The sequence below is a fragment of the Callorhinchus milii genome, unplaced genomic scaffold, assembly GCF_018977255.1.
Source record: "Callorhinchus milii isolate IMCB2004 unplaced genomic scaffold, IMCB_Cmil_1.0 Scaffold21, whole genome shotgun sequence".
NCBI classification, from domain to species: Eukaryota; Metazoa; Chordata; class Chondrichthyes; order Chimaeriformes; family Callorhinchidae; genus Callorhinchus; species Callorhinchus milii.
This window is the reverse complement of record NW_024704762.1, coordinates 8,384,137-8,397,640: the sequence shown is the minus strand read 5'-3', so window position 1 is coordinate 8,397,640 and position 13,504 is coordinate 8,384,137. Positions and strand designations below refer to the sequence as shown.

Genomic DNA, 13,504 nt, shown 5'->3' with positions numbered 1-13,504 from the left:
CCATTCCTATAGGAACATCCACAGCCAGGCAGCCTATCAGTAGGCCCAGAGACACATGGGGCAGTGACTACCTTACCACAAGTCCCACTCATTTTGTTCCTTCTCATCTTTCATTGCGTGAGGTATTGTGAGTGTCAACAGAGCTAAAATTTTAATCCCTGCGCCATTTAAGAACATAATACCAGGGCTTTCATTCCATCCATTACTCTTCTTAAAAGTTCAAACATCTATTTCAAATGTGTTTGAATGAGTCGTTCTACCAGTTGACCAAGTTTATTAACCTATTCGGGGAAAGTCAGGGATATGAAATGAACCAGGGTAGACATCCAGGGAAATTTAGGATTGGTGAGTTCCATGGTCCCTGCAGTAATGAATCTTATTTATTGACATTGTGGATTATTGTTTAGTTTAGATTTATTGGTATGTTAATTTTAATCTGTTCCTTATTAAGGGGTTTATTGAGAGAGTCAGTTATTTTCTTAAATGCCTGCGGCAAATCAGTTCTGCACAGCAGTTTCTTCTGCAAATGTGTTGGGAACAGGCCTGTGTGCATACTTCCTTTATGGTGTAATACTGTCCCTTACTGATCAGAAAAAACCCTGTAATTCTATCTCTGCACTGAGCTGCCAGAGTGGAAATGAGAGAACTGCAGGACGTAGGAACTCAGGGTAGGAGGTAAAACACAGAGTCCAGCCCACAATTGCCAATTCAATCGTGGCATTTAAGCAGAATAAGATTCCTTGGAGTGACTTTGCGTAGCAAACTGCAACTCGCATTAAACCGGTGTATCTGGTAGAAACCCGTGACTCTCTACTTTCTAAGCTGCTCAAATAGAGCTTTTAAAGAAAAGGTACAGTATTTTGTTGACCCCCTTAGCCGAGTACATATTGGTTGTCTTATTTACATGAGACACCCGGTTACGCCAAGTGCGGAGTTTAAAAGTGTCATTTATGTTAATCAATTCTTCGCTTAATCAATGAAGTTGAACTTTTTTCAAATTTAGAAACGCGGGTGAAAGGCCAAGACCCACTGCTAGGGCTAAAAGAAAAAAATAACTTGCATTTTTGTAGTGTTGTGGGTTACTAAATCATTTACCAAAGAACTAACTAAATGAAGAATTAGTGGATGGGTGATATGGAACCTAGATTTTAAAAGGCTATAGGTTGTAGGAGGTTCACTCACATGGTAACAACCCCAACTATGGACAGTGTTACAGTGGGTCAGGCAATGTCCTTTCATCTCCAACCCCCAGAGTCAAATCTAAGCGAGAAGGGTGAAATGAAAGCCTCCGTCAATTGGCCGTTAAGCATCACTGTCCAAAATTAATTTAGGAGCCAATGTCAACTCAGTGCCCAGTGTATGGTTGGGCTCACAGTATAGAAAATGTCCTCTTAATTCAGGGCTAAACTCTCAATCTAACTAAGAGATGCCACAGTTGTTGGCTGTCGTAGGCATAGGAATAGGATATTTTGTACAGTGTTCAAGCTGACGTAGAGAAACTTTCCCATGTTACGGGAAGTAGAGAATAAGCAGAGAGGGTAAGCCGCAATAGAAAATAAGGCACATTATTAGGTTAACGTAGATGTTACTCTGCATCTACCCTGGAATAACACTGACCTGGAAGTTTATAGGTTTCAAAATTAGTCAAGAGTATTTAAGGCAGAGATCACGGCAGGGTGCTACACATTTGTTTGACGCATATTATACGTGTCAGATATTATAGTGTGGTCCAGCTATATTTTCGCATTTTTATTGATCCTAGTATTCGATTAAAAAGTCAATCTTAATCTCTTGACTTTTTTTTCTGTAGGTGCTGGCAAGTTTACGGACTGTAAGGAACAACTTTGCGGCGTTGACAAATTTACAAGAGAAGACGCCGAACAGGTAAGCCTTCAATAATACTGTTTCCCACCGGACAATCGGGTTTAATTCAAGAGGTGCGTTGCAATGGAGCAGCAAGTGCTCTTGTCTTGTCCCTTATGAAAAGTTACGCGGGAATTTGTAAGGATACAAATCCGTTTTGTGCTAGGAGGTGGAACTGTTTGTAAATGGCGCTTCCGCATAGTTCAGCACCTAAAGATTTAGTGGATTTGGATACATTTTGGACAGAGAAGGGGATGGAATATACACTCTCTCCCTGAAGGGACCCGTTGCTTACCTAAATCCATGTTGTATTTTGGTTCTGTTTTTTTTTCAGAAGATCGTCAGGATGCAACCAAAGCTCAAACTGCTGGGCAAACGTGTCAGGTGAGTGTTTTCTCCATAGCAGATTGCGTACTGTATCAGATACCCTGTTCCTGTGCCTATCCCTGAGAGCACACTCAGCTTATCAGGCTCATGGATACAAAATGGGCTTAGGTGAGATGCTGGAAACGGCAGGGGCACTCAAATTGTATCTCAGCAAGAAACAGCATCTCAGGGGAAGAGCAGGAGACACAAGAAAAGAGGTGTTCAAATAAGCACATAGGAAACGGGAAAAGGCTATTCATCTCGGCTTGAGGGAATCCTGTAGCTTGTTCAATTCCTTTTTGAATCGCTTAACCCATTCCCTGTTTATTTCACCAGATGGCAAACGAGTTATCAACGCCAATTCACGTCCAATTTATGCTAACCGCTACATAGGAGCAGGAGGAGGCCGTTCAGCCCTTCAAGCCTGTTCCCCCAATTAATTAGATCTTGGCTGATCTGCCTCAACTAATCCTTTCAATTCCAATTTACTGCTTTCTCCTCATATCGCTTAATAACCTGACCTACCAACAATCTATCAACCTCACTCTTGAAGGTGTGGATGGATCCGGGATCCACGGCCTTTTGGGGAAGAGAATTCCAGATTTCCTTTGAGTGAAAAAATGCTTCCTGATTTCACTCTTAAACGGCCTGCAATATTGGTAAATGCGAAATCTGCTAATCGAGATTTCGCATTTATCAATAATATAGAATAATCCTCGCACTTGATAAAGCCTCTTACGTTAAAAATGTCTCAGAACGCTTCACAGTTTTGCTGTAAGTAAGCTGTAAGCTTCCTGGAAGAACTACACCAATCCGGTTTCATAGTTAGCACTGAATTCAGCAATTTGCCAAATTCTGGACATTTCTGAAATACTACTTCACTAGAGTACTTCACTTCACTACTTGCTCCCTCCTTCCCCCCCCCCCCCCACCACCCCCCACCCCCCCGAGCCAAGACTCTGTGCCGGGATTTTCCTCGTGCCATCTGGCATGTACCTGGGGAGCCCAGAGAGGGCTGCCTCTCATGCCGCAGTGAGTATGCTAAGCATGCTATTGACGTCAGTCGGGCCATTAATAAAAATGTCAGGTTCAGCCATCGGAGCAGACTCTTTGCTCCCAAGCACTTTGCTTTTCTCTCCTTGCCTGCCCAGGCAGCTTTCGCAGGCAACTTTTGAATCAGTTTAACCCATTTCTGTGCTTGTGGTGAGGCTTCAGTAACTTTTATTAAATGCTCGCCAGCACTCCATAATACAGCACCCGTGGGAAGTGATAATCAGTATTATATAGGATTAGATATGAATTGAAAAACAGAAGATCATTCACCCCATCAAGCGCACTCCATGGATCATTCCATAGCACTGCAGACTACAACAATAATAATCCTTGTATTTGATATGGCGCCTTATCACGTCTTCGAGGCGTCTCAAAGCGCTTCACAGACTATACTGTAAAGCGAATTGACTGTATATTTTGTGAGCGAAACAACCTTGTCAATCCCACTTACCTGCAACCTCACCACATCTTTCAACATTTCTACTTTCCAAGTATCTGTCCATCTCTTCTTGAATCCCTCGATCAGTTTCTGATTGAGAAGTTTTTCAGACCACAGGCATTGAATATTTTGTGATTTGCTGATTTGATATAATATCCCTGCAGCTTGGTACCTGTCCTAGCAATTCAGGTTTGTCTCAAACTGGCTGCAGCGTTTCACCCACAAAATACAGTCAATCCACTTTACAGTATATTTTTTATGAAGCGCTTTGAGACACCTCGGGGACTTGATAAAGCGCTGTAACAAATTCAAGGAATATTGGGTAAAATAGAGCTTATTTTTTAAGTCTCGTCTTCATTCATTGAGCTATAACACACATTGCTCACTAATGTGCCCATTTATATTTGGCTGAAGCTTCAAGTCGGACTTGGAACAAAAAAAATGCTGCTGGTATCAGTGAACAGTGTGTGTCAGACAACCCCTGCCTCCTCGATCTTCCAGTCTGAAAGTTTTTATTGTGTAAATGGCCAGATCCTCGTCGCTCAACTCCATGACAGAATTTCCAGTAAGTCCCTCATTCACAATGAGCGTTTCCCTGCCGCAGGCTGTGTGCCCAAGCCAGAGCACAAGTCTGTAGGTATCTTCCTGAGAGTCTGGTTAGATCAACTTCCCATTCAGTCACCGGGTTCCTCCAGGGTTTCTGACCCCCCCCCCCCAACTCCCCCCGAATCAGTCTGTCAGAATGTGTTACAACCTTTGACTTACTTCAGCAAGACTGGAATCGCGACGTTGTGCGCTTGAAGAAATGCTATTGTCCTTTTTGGCTATATCTTTCCAAATGCTGTTTTATTTTACACTTTTTCTGGAGGGGCTTTGCTGAAAGTCGATCAAAATGCCTCTCTTCCTTTCGCTGCCTGTCTTCAGTTTCCATGCTGACCCACAGCAAGGCACCGGGATGTAGGTTGTGCTGTTTGTCGATCTGAACAACGTCAACTCGTAATAGCTGAACCTCGACGTGAAGATCTTCTTTTTGTTAAAAAAAAATGATAATAATAATCCGACTGTTTGAAAAAGCCATCCGAAGAATTCAATCGAGCTGGTGAAAGCTTTGCTCGTATAGGAAACACAGAATATAAAAACGACACTTTTTCTCCACTTGTAACCGGCTCGTTCAAATCACTGGAAAGAAGTAAAGAAGTCGGATGCTTTGATAAATTGTACATCCAGCTCAGGAAAGGCCACAGAGGTTTTCTTTCTTCTGTTTGAAAGTGGGAACCGATGAGTGGAATCTCTGAATGCTCCGAATTGAAAGCTGATGAAGGGGGTTCCTTGAGTGTATTCCAAATCTGCCCTGTGTTAGAGCCGTGGGCAATGCAGGTGCAGGTGATCAGAGATCTGAATGTCTGTCTGTCTGTCCTCAGAGGAGAACTATCAGAAACTGGCCATCGAGACGCTGGAGGAACTTGACTGGTGTTTAGACCAGCTGGAGACCTTGCAAACCAGGCATTCTGTCAGTGAGATGGCCTCCACTAAGGTAAGCTCATGGGCCTTTCTGCTTGCAGGGTACGGAAGGAATTCCCTTTCCACAGCTCATTTACTGCCTTAACTTTACCTTGTGGGAACACTGCTTTGGCACTGATGACATGAAATAGCCTGGGTGGTGACGCCAAGGTAGTTGCTGTCTGTAACAAAAGAGGGAGCGCAGCATTGAAAACTGTTTCGCAGCAGAGTCTATCTCGCATCAGATATGATTGCTCACAGTGGAAAGGGGCACATTGGCATTCAAACCTTAGCCGTTAGCAATGCGGTGGGGAGAGGGAGGGAGAAGGACTGACATAATCCACGTTGGAATAACCTCATTTGAAGATATCTGTGTTGTGAGAGGCTGTTGAAACGGATTGTTTAACTCGTACCCATTCTTTTTTTCCCATTTCTCCCCCCCAGCCTCCCCCCCACCCCCAGATTGTGAGGATTCCTCAATTCACGTTCCTACATACTGAGTGAAAAGAGATAGCGATGGGCATGTTATAGTCTTCCTCTTTCCAGCTTTTCACAATCTCATGGAAATCTGTGAAGTTCACACTGTGCCTCTCTCCCACGGGAGCCTTTGTCTCGTATCATTCAAAAGCAGATTGTTCAGCAATGGTTTGAGATACAGCAGGAAAACTGAACATTCTGCCTTTTCAGAGTAAAGCGCATATTAGACTCCACCTGTTCACTAATAACCACCGGGGCTAAAAAAAAAACACTGCCTATGAAGGCACAGATTATTGCTCGAGTACATTTCCTCAGTCACCCAGTCAGTGCTCTCTATGTCGAATGTCCACTCTTTGCGTGATCTACACAGTGTCAGGCTATGTGCCTGGGAGAGTGGGAGAGTCGAGCCTGCTATCACCCAATATCCAGATACGGATACGTTCTAGAGAGAGAGGGGGCAAGGGGATGCCCAATCGGGAGCAGGAGCCCCAATTGAATTATAATAATCATGTTTGACCTTGATACAGCGCCATTCGAGTCAGGAGGAGGTCTCAAAGTGCTTTGCAGAATTTACTGTAAAGAGCAATTTTTTTTTTGTTTGGAGGCACGTTATCCTTCTATTCCTAGATTCCGACAATAGCTTTAATAACTTAACTGGTGGAGGAGCTCTCATCTTTATCAGATTAAAACACGGTTGCACCTTTCATGAATTATAAACCGTTTCACCAGCATTTGAACTCAAGTTAGCAGAGTACTGGGCACATATGTAAGTGCACATACACTGATCCCTGCTGTGATAATATACATCATGGTGCAACAATGTCGGTGTAACTCAATGCGGTCAGGTCGTGCTGCGGTGAATTAGGTACTGAGGTCAAATGTGGGTTATTTTGGTTATCCGTTGTAAACTAATTTCACGTGGTTTTGAATAATTTTATAGGAAATTGCTACATTTTGTGGTCTAGTTCTCGTGGGCTGGAGAATAATTGCTGTGCAAAGTAATGTAAAGCGATGTAAAGTAGTTTCCACTAGCTTATACATTGCGTGAGACTGGGATTGGAAATGTGCTCAAGGTGGAATTTAAAATTTTCTCATTTAAAAGTGGAAATGAGAATGATGCCTGAAAGTGCGTCGTGATGTGAAGTCTTAACTCCTGCAGGGAACCCTCACCTACATGATGCTGAGCTGAGAGAAGTCTCCTCTTAGCAATCTCCAGTCAATAATAGGTCCACGTTCCTCCTGAGAGTCACTGTATGGTCTGAAGTACTTTCGGTAATGTCATATTTTCAACCCCACTATATAAACTGCACAGCCTCAAAACGCCAAAGCTCTTCGGGATTTATCTCTTCAAAATTTTGTTTATTGGTATAGTGCCCTTCACATGGGGTAGTGTCCTGGAGGGCTCACATTTAAGCTTAAATTTTACCCCACTTAGGTCTAGAAGCCTGCAGATTGAAGGAGGTGGGGTTCCACAGTCTTGAGATCCTGGGAAAGAACTGCGTTAGAGGAATGGGATGAATCTTGATTTGAACAGTGAAGTTAGGAGGGAGGGAGAGAGGGAGGGAGGGAGCAGGAAGGAGGGAAAGTTGTGGCAAAGCACTGCAAAACATACCGTGAATGTGGGAATGTACCAACCTGGAATAGGCCCTCTTGTTTTTATTTACACAAACTGCACTTATTTAATTTCCCCTTCGTCCCAAGGGAAGCCTGTCACGCACTTGGGGACAGTCCAGCTTTCCCTGACGTTGTTTGTCTCTTGATTTCAAACGCATCTTCCGTTGAGGAGCAAGGTCAGTCATATTTTGTGACTGAGACGGGGGGAAAAAATGCATCATTTTCCTACCATTTGATGAATTGGTCCGATAGGGATGCATTTTATTTCCAGATTGGTATTTTTCTGTTTATTTTTAGTGTCCGCAATTTTCTATATAATAATAATAATAATCCTTGTATTTGATATAACGCCCTACCACGTCTTCAAGACGTCCCAAAGTGCTTCACAGGACACACTGCAAAGTGTAGTGACTATGCGTTTTTCCCCAAATTCCTCCAAAATTCACACGCATTCATAGTGACAGGAGGAGACCATTCAGCCCATTATGCCTGTTCTGCTATTTAATGGAGTCCTGTAGTTCAGTGGTTAGAGCACTCGCCTTCGTAAGCGAGATGCCTGGGTTCGATTCCCAGCAGGTTTCCTTACTCCACACGTCTGATAATAATCCCTCAAGAAAAAATAAATAAATAGTAATTTGGTCACTCAATCCACGGCTGTTTGTGGGACAATTGGCTGCTGTGTTTCGCCCACAAATATACAATCAATACACTTTACAGTATATTCAGTGAAGTGCTTTGAAACGTCTAGAAGACAGGATAAGGCGCTATATCAAATGCAAGGATTATTAATTACATCAAAGCAGACCCGTTAATCTGAAAAAATATTGCTTTTCTCCTTAATCTTTAATGATTTTACTTTCCAATAATCTCTTTTAAACACCCACTTGATTCTGCCTTTCGGCCTTCTGGATCAAAGTATTCCACATTCTCACAATAATAATAATAATAATAATCCTTGCATTTGGTATAGCGCTTTTACACATCATTGAGACATTTTGAAGCGCTGCAGAGGATATATTATAAAGTGGATTGGCTGTGTATTTTGTGGCCGAAAATATCTCATCTCACACCTAATTGGTTTTCAGCAGCTTGATATGTCCTCCTGACGTGAAAGGCGCTATACAAATGTAATTTCTTACTGTCGTTGTGGTTCCATCTTTAAGATTAGGTCTCTCTGATGTGAGCCAAACATCAAATGTAGAGGTTTGTCTCTGTGCAATTGGAAATCACTGAAATGGAATTTCAAAAGTAGAATTTCATTCTACATTGTAAATGTCATGTTATTTATACACTTAAAATTGCACTGGTAATAAATAACCAGTGCAATTGAATACCACTTCCATGACATAGTCTACAGCCCCACCACCAGGCTGCTCAGGAAACTCATTTCTAGACTTTAATCTAAACTCGCTCAATTGACTTTGTGGTTAGATGTTTCCACGTATTGTATCAGGGCAATGAGATTGCAATCTGCAATTCTCATCCTTTGTAATGAGTACAATTCTCAAGTAAACTTCCTACCTTTTAAGCAAAGCATATCTTCAAGACACAAAACTGCCCTCAAAGTATGTTTTTCTCATTTTGTTTTACTTCTCCCATTTGACCTCCTTGGATCATTCGACCGACTACACCAAGGAAGTGATAGTCAGGGAGACAGTGGCCATAGTTTGAGTCTCTCCTATTGGCGTCAATACTGTGATCTCCTTCCACGCACAGCAGACCTCAGATCACCATCCTCCCTTCTCATTTTACAATGGAAGAGAAGGAATCATGGGCTCCCTATTGCAGGATTTTTAGATACTGATATAGTATGTCACAGAGACACCCCCCCCACTCCCACCACCAAAACAGTTCATGTCTGATAAACCCTCTATATTTCCAAATATGTTACTGTATTTTCTAAGTAACTATAGAGTCCATTTTCAGTGTGAAGACTTACTACTAATAATAATCCTTGCACTTGATATAGCGCCTTATCACGTCTTCGAGACGTCTCAAAGCGCTTCACGGGATACACTGTCAAGTGAACTGACTGTAGACTTTGGGGCCGAGGATGGAATCTGGAGAATCGGCCAGAAATCATAAATCTTAATAAATCCAAGCCATCTTCTTAACCGTTAGAGCGAGATTGGCACTGGGAAGGGTGAGGAAGCAGACAGCTTAGCTCAGTGAGCTGGTGTCGTTGTGTTGTTCCGCAACCAATGGAAACTGGCAAACATGGTCCTGCCCCTATTGCTGGGTATAATTTATTGGTCCTTCGTCTCCTGTTCTGTAGTTTCGGGAGAACGACCTGCTGTGTGTTGATTTCTATTAATACATGAATAAGCATCATCCCTTTGAAGTAGCCACCTCCCTCCCAGCCATACGTTCATAACGCATTTACATCACGGGGAGTTTGGCACCTCCTGGCAGGTTCAGGCTCTGGCTCTATCACTCTGCGCTGATTTTCGGACGCCGTTGCCACAGTTTGGAACGTGGAGCTGTCTGTTTTATTTCTTTTTTCTTTAAACCTTTAAGATCTTTTCCTGCAGAGTGGATTTTTCTCCCCCACCCCCCCCCCCCCACCTCCCTGGTCAAGGTCTGCTATCCAGATCTCTCTCATTGCAGCAGTACGTTTTCCAGGGATTTGCAGGGATCCTCGTGCCTTGGTTTTCTTTTCTCGGGCTGGTAACAGAGAGTGTTATTGCAATGCCTGAAGTGAACTATTTACGGACTGTTTCTTGGGGTTATATTAAGGTATGTGGATTGAGCAGGGCGCTAAGCAAGTGGGACGCTTTTCCAAAAAGAAAATCGTGACCTGTTCGTGCCCTTGAACCCCGAATTTGGTTGGAGTAAAAATGCTGTCGATCGATCTGTGAAGCAACTTTTATTTCTTGTGTTTGTCCATTTCAACCGGTATCGAAATCATCTTTTTTTGTGTTCGGATCGTTCGTTAATTAAAAGGTAGACTTTTCACAGAGCACTTGGGCATCATTCTCTTCGGTTTAGGTACTGACCTACAGCACGCACTGAGAAAGATGAGAAGTCACATCTGGTACTGCGTGGGATGTTTCTATGTCAGCTCCTGTACATGTACAATGCACAGCAGATAAAGGGGAACAATTTGCTCCTGTCTGGAATTATATAACTTGTGTGAGTTTCAGTGTCAGCCACATATACATATTCAGTACAAAGCCGTTTAAAAGGAAGTACTTGCTTCTATCTTGTACTGTAGGGCTTGAGACAATACTATGTGTCCACATAGAGCTGTCAATCTTGAGAAACGTTAGGAAAGCGAATCTGATTGCAAAGCCTTTTAAACATATTGAAACTGCGTGAACCCTTTCAGTGAGATATCCAATAGTTTTTTGCTAAGACTCGGTAAATAGTGGAAAGGTTCATGTATTAGGATTCAATACAATTAATCGGAAGGGATTTTGTACATTTCCCTTTTGAAGTTCTGTACGGTGAGAGTGGATGTGAAGCAGTTTGGACTGCTGGGTTTCTAAGCTTTGGTCAGATTCATCAATTAATTTATTAGGATTTTCCCAATGATCAGGTTTTTTGCCTCAAGTTTAAAAAATATTCAAAAATTTAAATGCTGTGGCAATCTCTCTGTGGCCTGATTCTCTTTCCATGTGTTCGAAGCATCTCTACAATTGATGAGTCCTCCAACCCTTTGCTGTTCCTGGCTCACATTCATTGACAGTATTTTCTTTCCGCAGTTCAAAAGGATGCTGAATCGAGAATTAACACAATTATCAGAAACAAGTCGTTCAGGAAACCAGGTTTCAGAGTTCATATCAAGCACTTTTTTAGGTGAGTGAAACCCCATTTGAATATGGGTCATCAGTCCTTCCCAGAAATGTGCCTGGATGTAAATGCACAACCCATTAATACAATTTGAGTGAAATTATTGTTTCACTTCTGGGAGCCCAGCAATGATGCAAAAGTCCCCACTCTTAGGCAAGTGGATCAAGTGTGGCACAGGCAAAGACCTGATTGCAGGTGATGTGAACATACTCAGTAATTTATGAGAGGTCCGTGATTTATTTAAAGTATTTTCCGCCCGACACAATCTAGCCAAACAGGGCCTCACAAGGTCGCAGTTGTCATTTTATGACACGCCTTTTATTATAGTTTCTGTTCCTTTTCCCAAGACTGAGCCCCAATTAAAACTCCAGGCCACAAGCATCCTCCAGGATCACATCCCAGCTGGCCACAAAGTACACTCGATAGAAGTGGTCTCTGGACTGCAACCAGCAGAGAGCACTCTGATTTATTTTCTCTCCTCAAGCCTCGCTGTGCTGAAGCCAACTATCCTCCAGCTGTAACCAGCTCTGACTTGTGACCGAAAGTCACACAGGACGTTCACCTACTTGACCTGATGCCGATTTGGAATCTTGCGGGTCTGACCTGTTGCAAGAGAGATATTGTGACGTAAAAAAAAATAATGCTGTCTTTTTTTCCCAAGACAAACAGCATGAAGTAGAAATGCCATCTATGCAATCAAAAGAGGAGAAGTGGCCGTTATCGCAGATCGTTGTGAAAAAAATGCCTCTCAGCTTGACCCTGACCAATTCCAAAATCCCACGCTTCGGTGTAAGAACCACCAAGGAAGCCCAACTGGCCAAAGTATGTAGTTATAATAATCCTTTCTTTTGATATAGCGCCTTATCATGTCGTTGAGATGTCTCAAAGCGCTTCACAGGATATACTGTAAAGTGGATTGACTTGTGTTGTGTGGGCAATGTAGGGATCACTTGTTCAATTTAATCTAGATTTAATATTCTTCTGCTTAACAAATACAAGGCTTTTCAATTTGTGATTAGCAATATGCAGATGCTTTGGCAAATGGGATGTTTGCTTTTATTTTTGGGAACACAGTGTCAAGATCAGACCTACTCAGGTGGGGTATAGAACAGGCTAATGGCAGAGGGATTCAGAGAGCTTGCACATTTGCTTGAAAAGTTTTCTCAGTACTGCGATAACATTAGTGTTCAGTGCACTTCCTTAGATTAATGTGTTACTAACTCTGGCTGATGTCCTCTATGTCTCTAGGAATTGGAAAATATCAACAGTTGGGGGCTGGATATCTTCAAAGTGGGTGAATATTCTGAAGGCAGGCCCCTAACAGCCACGATGTTTGCAATTTTTCAGGTAATTTAAGGAGCTTTCTTCTTTGTGAAAAAAAAGTGGACCTGGAATTCACAAGTTTTTAATCACTACTGTTCCCACCACACACTCATCCTGTAAGAATTTATTTCACCTTGCGTTCCTAATTATTTCTACTTCCACAAAAATATTCCAACAAATTTGATAATTGCACCAGCTCAGAAATGTGCAATACAAAAGGACCATGGTATAGCACAGGTATATGTAGTCAGAAGTTCTTTCCTTTCTCCTCTTTTCCTCTAGGAGCGAGACTTGTTGAAGACCTTTAATATTCCTTTGGAAACATTCTTCACTTATCTGACCACCCTTGAAGACCACTATCATGCCGAAGTGTCCTACCACAATAATCACCATGGTGCAGATGTGGCACAATCCACACATGTCCTGCTCTTGACACCAGCACTCCAGGTGAGCGCTTTAGCTGCAAGCGCTCTGGGACGCTATTCTGCCGTGGGGGGACGCCGTGTCATTGCTGTCGTTGAGTGGGACCTTTTGCTCAAAGTTTTATTGTGTTTTTTTTTAAACTGAAAGTGGGCGATTCCCAGAGATATTAGCAGATGTAATGGCACAATTTCTAGGCGCACTGTCCATGAAATGAGGTTTGATAGTTTCCATGATGCATCTTAATTAAGTGTCAACCAGAAAGGACAGTTGAGATCAGGATGCTTGATTCACTTAAACAGCTTGAAGGTGTAAGGACAGAACGGTGTCCTCCCGACGTGAAAGGCGCTATCCAAATGTAATTCGTTGCTTGTTGTCGTTGGCCTTTCTGGAACAAATGGGCTGACTTGCCTTACGTGTGACAAATTAGAAGTTTTTTTTTTAGTGTAGGTCACAATTCATGAGAAATAATCACTTGATGTTTCTCCAAAGTGGTATTTGGTTTTTACTTTCTGTGTCTTTTTTTTTTGCAGGCTGTGTTTACAGACCTCGAAGTTATGGCTGCCATCTTTGCCTCTGCGATTCATGATGTGGATCATCCTGGAGTCTCCAATCAGTTCCTCATTAACACCAGTGAGTATTCATCTTCCAGTGGAA

At 42.5% G+C, this 13,504-nt stretch overlaps 1 protein-coding gene across 4 annotated transcripts in view; it reads left to right on the top strand.

The window, feature by feature from the left end:
• Window positions 1-13,504, top strand: part of LOC103182008 (cAMP-specific 3',5'-cyclic phosphodiesterase 4C) — a 78,772-nt gene that overhangs the window by 55,007 nt on the left and 10,261 nt on the right. For all 4 annotated transcript variants that reach the window (XR_006085643.1, XR_006085642.1, XR_006085644.1 and 1 more), the window contains 8 exons: window positions 1,811-1,884; window positions 2,198-2,247; window positions 5,143-5,255; window positions 11,017-11,110; window positions 11,766-11,926; window positions 12,353-12,451; window positions 12,710-12,874; window positions 13,381-13,480. Coding sequence is in view for 1 of the 4 variants with exons in the window: in XM_042342720.1 (XP_042198654.1) it covers window positions 1,811-1,884; window positions 2,198-2,247; window positions 5,143-5,255; window positions 11,017-11,110; window positions 11,766-11,926; window positions 12,353-12,451; window positions 12,710-12,874; window positions 13,381-13,480 (856 nt within the window). In the remaining 3 variants the exon portion in view is untranslated. The remainder of the gene's footprint in view (window positions 1-1,810; window positions 1,885-2,197; window positions 2,248-5,142; window positions 5,256-11,016; window positions 11,111-11,765; window positions 11,927-12,352; window positions 12,452-12,709; window positions 12,875-13,380; window positions 13,481-13,504) is intronic.